This window comes from Cebus imitator, unplaced genomic scaffold, assembly GCF_001604975.1.
Source record: "Cebus imitator isolate Cc_AM_T3 unplaced genomic scaffold, Cebus_imitator-1.0 Scaffold0, whole genome shotgun sequence".
NCBI lineage: Eukaryota > Metazoa > Chordata > Mammalia > Primates > Cebidae > Cebus > Cebus imitator.
This window is the reverse complement of record NW_016107315.1, coordinates 4,868,081-4,875,606: the sequence shown is the minus strand read 5'-3', so window position 1 is coordinate 4,875,606 and position 7,526 is coordinate 4,868,081. Positions and strand designations below refer to the sequence as shown.

The 7,526-nt window shown below is 47.2% G+C and overlaps 2 protein-coding genes across 5 annotated transcripts in view; both read right to left on the bottom strand.

Moving 5' to 3' along the window:
- The window catches only part of CUNH3orf62 (chromosome unknown C3orf62 homolog), a 6,187-nt gene extending 1,380 nt beyond the window's left edge, over positions 1-4,807 (bottom strand). The window contains exons 1-4 of one of the 3 annotated variants that reach the window (XM_037743655.1): positions 4,144-4,422; positions 3,423-3,837; positions 3,014-3,109; positions 1,960-2,051 (exon numbers count right to left, since the gene is read on the bottom strand). In XM_037743655.1, coding sequence (XP_037599583.1) covers positions 1,960-2,051; positions 3,014-3,109; positions 3,423-3,837; positions 4,144-4,318 — 778 coding nt within the window. In that variant the 5' untranslated portion in view covers positions 4,319-4,422. Of the gene's footprint in view, positions 1-1,959; positions 2,052-3,013; positions 3,110-3,422 lie in introns of all 3 variants that reach the window. The other 2 variants (XM_037743684.1, XM_017506178.2) reach the window with 2 other exon arrangements.
- Positions 4,808-7,526, bottom strand: part of USP4 (ubiquitin specific peptidase 4) — a 65,124-nt gene continuing 62,405 nt past the window's right edge. Inside the window, exons 20-21 of one of the 2 annotated variants that reach the window (XM_017505798.2) lie at positions 5,768-5,856; positions 4,808-5,402 (exon numbers count right to left, since the gene is read on the bottom strand). In XM_017505798.2, coding sequence (XP_017361287.1) covers positions 5,244-5,402; positions 5,768-5,856 — 248 coding nt within the window. In that variant the 3' untranslated portion in view covers positions 4,808-5,243. Of the gene's footprint in view, positions 5,403-5,767; positions 5,857-6,203; positions 6,314-7,526 lie in introns of those variants that run through there. The other variant, XM_037743597.1, reaches the window with a different exon arrangement.

Genomic DNA, 7,526 nt, shown 5'->3' with positions numbered 1-7,526 from the left:
TCTCAGAGAAAAAAAAAAAAAAAAATGCTCTCTGATGTTGGTGAAGGCCAAGGAAGATGGTGGGTAGAGGCAGTAATGATTTCAGTTCACCTCCTGGGGCTACTGGAGCAGGCCACTGAAGTCATAGGCTGGCAGCGGTTTTACTTTGTGGCCCAGGGTGAGTATCTATCTTCACCAGGCCTCCTTTTCCTCCCTCATAACCTGGAGACCTTTTAGAAACAACAGCTTCAGGCAACACCCAAGGCTATACAGCCCTTTACTAGGAGCTGTTTGTCCACTATGTAGTATGAGTTGTTTAAAAACAGGGCACTCTGGCATGGTAAGCCTGTAAAAACAGGGCACATTGGCTGGTAAGCCCCAGCACTTTGAGAGGCTGAGGCAGGAGGATCACTTGAGACCAGGAGTTCAAGACCAGCCTGGGTAACAAAGCAAGACCTTGTCTCTATTTATAAAAAATACTAATAAAAAGACAAAATAAATAAAAAATAGAGCACATGTAGTTCACATATAGAATATACAAATTTCTATGTAGAAAAAAAGTGTGACAGGATATATGCTATACTATATTAACAGTGGTTATCTCTGGGTGGTAGAATTATAGGAAAGCTTTTGGCTTCTAATTGTTCTCCAATTTATTTTTTATTTTTCATTCTGTCGCCCAGGCTGGAGTGCAGTGGTGTGATCTTGGCTCACTGCAACTTCTGCCTCCTGGGTTCAAGCAATTCTCATGCCTCAGCCATCCTACTGGCTGGGATTATAGGCATGCACCACCATGCCTGGCTAATTTTTTGTGTTTTTCGTAGAGAAAGAGTTTGACCATGTTGCCCAGGCCGGTCTTGAGCTCCTGACAAGTGATCTGCCCACCTCAACCTCCTAAAGTGCTAGGATTAAAGATGTGAGCCACTGCGCCCAGCCCTTTTCTCCCGATCTTCAATTACGTACCCCCGCTGGACTACTCTCCTCGTTTTTGCTTCTGTCCAGTCTCCTAAAAAATCTAAGCTCAATCACCATGTCCTAGTGGTCACCATCCCTTGCCTTCAGGGACTCAGTGTATCTAGACATTTATGAAATGACCTGATTGATGTATCACCTCACTAGATGATCCGTTGTATGGAGGAAGGGAAAGGATTTGTTTTTTTTGTTTGTTTTTTACATTTTGTTTTGGGATACATGGGGAAAAGATTTGTTAACATTCAGTTCTCAATGCAGAGTATGCTGTGAGCAACACAAATCAATCAAATAAAAATATAAGGCTCATGCCTGTAATCCCAGCACTGAGAGGCCACAGTGAGCGCATCACTTGAGCCCAGGAGTTCCAAGACCAGCCTGGACAACATAGCAAAACCCTGTCACTACAAAAAATACAAAAATTAGCCAGGCATGGTGGTGTGCACCTGTAGTACTACTATAGTACTATGGTGACTTGGGAGGCTGAGCTGAGAGGATCATCTGAGCCCAGGGAGGTTGAGGCTGCAGTGAACTGTGATCGCGCCACTGCACTCCAGCCTGGGTGACATAATGAGACTCTTGTCTCTCCCTGAAAAAAAGTGGTGGTGGTGGGTTTTTTTTTTTTTTTTTTGAGTCGGAGTTTCGCTCTTGTTACCCAGGCTGGAGTGCAATGGCGCCATCTCGGCTCACTGCAACCTCCGCCTCCTGGGTTCAGGCAATTCTCCTGCCTCAGCCTCCTGAGTAGCTGGGATTACAGGCACGCGCCCCCATGCCCAGCTAATTTTTTGTATTTTTAGTAGAGACGGGGTTTCACCATGTTGACCAGGATGGTCTCGATCTCTTGACCTCGTGATCCACCCGCCTCGGCCTCCCAAAGTGCTGGGATTACAGGCTTGAGCCACCGCGCCCGGCCAGAAAGTGTTTCTTAAATCTGAGATATTTGTTGACTCAGGGACCCACGTGAAGGACCTATCTTCCCAAGGAGAGGATGGACTGGCCCTCTATACTCACCAATCATATCAAGCAGATCCTCTGTGACCTCTTGGTTAGAATTGTTGAGTGGCATGTTTGAGTCAGCCTTCAAATCTCTCTCCATATCTTTCCTATAGCCCCCAGGTGGGGGAGGGGGGAGAAAAGGTGGGGAATTAGATTTTCTTTCAAGAAAATATTGAAAGGAAACTCAGTTTTAGATAATCTCAAAGACAGAAACTTAATGGTGACCTTGTCATTTATGCTTTGATTAGAGGACAATCAGAAACTGCCACATCAGTGGAGAAATTGACTAACAGCATTATAATGACTCATGAGCATCACGGGCTGTATTAAATTTTTTTCTTTTTTAGAGACAGGGTTTTGCCATGTTGCCAAGGCTGGTCTCGAACTCTTAGACTCAAGCCACCTCCGCCACCAAAGTGCTGGGATTACAGGCATAAGCCACCTCGCCCAGCCTGTATTTTTTTGTTTGTTTGTTTAAGATGGAGTCTTGCTCTGTTGCCCAGGCTGGAGTGCTGTGGCAAGATCTCAGCTCACTGTAGCCTCTGCCTCCTGGATTCAAGCATTCTCCTGCCTCGGTCTCCCAAGTAGCTGGGATTACAGGCATGCACCACTGCACTTGGCTAATATTTGTATTGTTAGTAGAGATGGGGTTTCACCAGGTCCCAGCTGGTCTCAAACTCCTGATCTCAAGTGATCCACCCACCTCAGCCTCCTAAAGTGCTGAGATTACAGGCAGAAGCCAGCCACCGCACCCTGCAACGCCTGCCCTATTTATGAGTACTAATATAAATACTTGTGGAGTTGAAAGGAAAAAAAATTTTGTGGCGTTGAACCAGTTAAATGGGCTCTTTATTCCTTGCCTATGAAGCAGTCAAGATGGCAGAACTTTTGAAGTTTCATCTCACATGTTCATTCCTTCTCCAAGTCAAGGTGCCTGGGACCAGGCAATTTCAAGTTACTTGGGAGAAGAAAGTCTGGAGACCTAGTGATGGTCCAAAAACCTCTGGGGTTAGAGTAGGGAGCAGAGGCAAGGATGAAGCCAGGAAGAAGGGCTCAGCTTTCAACTCACCCTCTCAGTAACATGGGCAAAGGAGGGTACCAAAGGCCCCAGTGTCCAGGTTCAAACACAGAAGTTAAGATGGAATTAAGACTTTTGTTTCTGCAACTTAAAAAATAAGGTTATTTTAAAAACCAGATTATTTTATATCCACTACCCCTTTGGGTACTGCAAAGTGGTTTCCATGACTGGTTTGACATCAACGATTGACAACTAGCCCTTCACCTGGGACACATACACAAAACATAACTGTTTCCTAGGCCAGATTTTGAAGAATGTCTATGAACTCCCCAAATATAGTCACAGAGCTGCCAAGAGGAGGCAAGAGCACTGTCATGAACTAAATCTAGGATCTTCAACCATTTTTGCAGAAACAAGAATCCCCTAATTGTAGCTGTTAAGCTATCAAAATTAGAATCACCTGAAACTGTCTTTTCTCCAGTTTGTCCCCTCTCCTGCAGTTCTCCGAAACTCACTCTCAGGTGCCAAAATGGAGGAATGCATCAATACATTTTCCTTGCTGGTCAGAGGTTTTCTCTCAGGGCACAGAGCGTGTGGTTTTGCATTTACCGAGACACGGTTTGGTGCAAAGGCAGGGTTCTCATTCTCAGGAGCACAGGAGACAGCAGCAAAAGGAGCAGCAGAGGAGAATGCTGCCAGAGGATGTCTTCTGCAGAGGACCCTGTGCACGGGCAGCGAGAAGGAAAGCGGAGCGGGGCCCAGCTCCAGCCTCTGCTGGCCTGTGCACTCCTGGGAATTACTGACTCCTTCAAAGGCCCGGTCAATGGCTGCAGTCAGTTCCTTTCTGCATCTTCTTAGTTTTTCAGACATTTCTCCTAAAAGCGACCATGTCTTTATGTAATGCATTGGAAATGCACAGGGCAACACAAGAATGATGTTACAAATGAGGCTGTAAACCACCCCGAAATGGCCACGATTTCCTGGAGCGTGGCCCTAGCTATAGCAGGACCCACAACCCTCCGGCTTTCCTCTTGGAGTAGGCGGTACTCTGCTCTCGCGGAGGAACCCGCGATCTGCCAGAAGCTCCATGAACGCCCCGCCCCGCCTCCCCTCCCACAGCTTCCTAGCCCGCCCCGCCACGGCCTACCGCCCCACCGGGGCTCCCAGGCCGCCAGCCCTACCCCGCAACTCGCGGCCCGCCCTCTGACAGGTAGGCAGACGAGTCCTTGTTCTCACCCGCAGCGCTGCGACGCCGACCCTGCCAACGGTCACCGCACGCGCGCGCCCCAGACCGGCAGGCCCCGAACACCCACGGGTCAGGTTAAAGGTCAAACAAAAAAGCCCAGACCCGTACATCCGGTTAAGGTCTGGTGGCCCGACACGCAGCGGCCGGGCCCCTATTGGGAGTGGGGACGGGGCTTTCGTACTGGGGATCCCGGGAGAAGTCTTGGCAGGGTTGAGGAAAGAGCCTGGGCTGGAAAGTATCTGCGTAACACCAAAATGTATTACTACTCTAAATCCGCATAAACTGGAGCCCTTTCCGGGCTAACCGCTCCCACAAAGGTTTCTGTTCTCACACCAACATGTAAACGACTGACGAACACAGCACCGGGCAGTTTTATGTACTGACTTCCTTTAAGTGTTATCTAATAAAAGTTCCACACAGTATTTAACTGTCTTAATTCATCTAGGATAGCGCGGGTCAACAGAACTGCTGGGTTCCATAGGAAGTTGAGGGGCCGGGGACCCCCAACACTAAATATCTTCATTTCTTTAGCAGGGAGAAAGCTGGAAATTACAAGATGACTCAAAGGAGAAATGGCTTCAGTGGCTAACTTTCAGAAAAGAGAGAGGGGAGTTTACTTGAGGCTTGGGTTACTGTGAGCAGACTACTTAGGTGACCAGTATCGGCACCAGAACCAGAAATCCAGGAGCTCAGGGCAGCCCTGCAGGTGGGGTGGGTCTCCAGGATCCTCCATACTCAGTGCCTGTGTTCCTCTCCATTCTTTGGGATCCATCAGACATACTCCATTGTGTAACCCCATCCCACCCCACTTCTCAGCTTCACAGGTTTCACAGAAATTTCTCACCACCTATTTAAAAAGAAAAATAATTCAGCCTCTTGACATAGCCTCTTCTAAGCAAACAGTCTTTTTTTTTTTTTTTTTTTTTTTTTTCTTCATCTGGTTTTTAAACGGAACACTAGCAGTCTGCAGAGTGCCAAAGATGTTCTTCTGGGATTACGCTGGTGCTGCAGGGTGGCAGGATCGTGGAGTCAGCATCAGTTGGTGTCCATGCTGCAAGCCTCGTCATCCCCCAAGCCCTGCTGACAGCTGCTTCGTCGTGTCCCTCCATCAGAGGAACCAGAACTGCTGAGTGAAGGTGTCTTATAAAATTCATCATCCCGACGCTGGTAAAATAGCACATAAGCTGCTTTAGTCTAAAACACAAGAGGGGGAAAGACCATTCACTGGTTGGAAAAATCACCCATTTTCCCCAGCTTTTCTCTAGCTGTCCAGAACCTTCAAGATCTGCCATATCCAACATAGAGGAGACCCTTCCACCTAAGGATGGCTGCCCTGCCCCTGCCAGGGAGCAGGGAATGTAAGGAGCCCTGTGCAGAGAACTCTGAGGAGAGCTGAGCTTCTCATTTACAACGGTCCCTGAAGGAATGGCAGCCAGCTCCGTCACACCTAGCTCTCACTGTCACATCAGGATGATGAAATAACCAACTAGCCTGAGAGAGGCCCTTCCCAGCTTTAATCCATGAAGACAAGGAAGAACCACATATCATGGCCTACTCACCACGATCTGATCCTCAGAGGCCAACGACACGTTGCTATCATCAAAGTAATACCATTTCCCATTCAGTTTGTTCTTCGCATATGCAGTGTCTGCCAAGTCAACAAAGAAAATACTCCAGCACTCTCCAGAGGATTGATCAGGCTAGCTTATTAGGCTTGCACTAAATAAACACAAAAATCCCCAAAACAAAACCCCTGAAATTAAAAATAGTTTACAGTGTGTGTCTCAACCACCAAAAGACAACTCACCTTCTTTTCTAATCTGTTCCTTCTCAAAAAGGATCTAAAGGCTAAAAATGGAGCTGTCAGGGACCAAGGTTTTAAACTATAATTTTGGGAAACTAATCCAAAAAATAGAGCTGTTCAATGCCAATCTTCAGGATGGCTATGTGCAATAATCCAGAGCCAGGGAACCCATAAAAGGAGCTGCAACTTCTAAGATTTAAGCAAAACAACAGCTCTCACAAGGGCATGCCAAGTCAATCTCCCCCACTTCGTTCAGGCAGGTGGCCACTAACATCAGCAGAATGCTTACTGCCTCTGGAGCCTGCAGAATTATCCCAGTTAGGGGAACATTGGGTGTTTGGGTTTGCAGAGCTGGGATGTGAACAACATGCCTTAAAAATTTATCTTTCTCTAAAACTGGGTCCAGAGTCTGTGGTTGGGTAACAGTTTCCCACAATGATTCAAGCATTTCCCATAGGCAATGCTTCCTGTCTTGATTTTACACTATTCCCAAGTAGGATGTGTTTATTACAGCAATCCCAGCCCAGTTCCTACTCCATCCAGACTTTCAGAAACTACAGAATCCAATGGAGATCGGATTTCCAGTGTCAACTTACTGTGTGGCTTTAGGTAAGGTGTTGAACACTTCAGCCTCAGTTTCCTCATCATAGCGTTGACTGCACAAAGTGGTGGTGAGGAACATGGGGAGGGAAGGGCAACAGAGAAGGTGCCCAGGCTTCGCACAATAGCAGCAATGGAAGGAGCCCTGTGGTGGCTTTCAATCGAAGTTCTCACTGTAGGTCCAATGTGGACCCTCACACAACCAGCCTAACCTCATGGATGAGAAAACTGAGGATGAGAAACTTGCCCAAATGGTATGTTTGTGTGCAAAAATTAGCAATTAAAAATGAACACAGGCTGGACATGGTGACTCACACCTGTAAACCCAGCACTTTAAGAGGCCAAGACAGCGTGAATTGTTTGAGCCCAGGAGTTTTAAGACCAGCCTGGGCAACATGACAAAACCCCGTCTACTAAAAATACAAAAATTAGCCAGGTATGGTGGTGTGCGCCTGTAATCCCAGCTACTTGGGAGGCTGAGGCAGGAGAATCCTTGAACCTGGGAGGCGGAGGTTGCAGTGAGCCAAGATCGTGTCACTGCCCGCCAGCCTGTGTGACAGAGCGGAGAAAAAAAAGCAAATCTTATAGAAATTTTGCAAAAAAACTTGAGCAAAGAGGAAAAAAGTAAAATTAACATTTTGGTGTCTCTCCTTCCAGGCTCACATCCCTCAGCCCATCAGAGTTTCTTTGCTTGTTGGTTAATACAGTTGTGATAATATGTCTTGTAAGGATATAATTTTGTGTAGTAGTTTTTTTTGTGTGTGACAGAGTTTTGCTCTGTTGCCCAGGATGAAGTGCAGTGGCACAATCTTGGCTCACTGCAACCTCTGCCTCCTGGGTTCAAGTGATTCTCCTACCTCAACCTCCCGAGTAGCTGGGACTACAGCTGCATGCCACAATGCCCAGCTAATTTT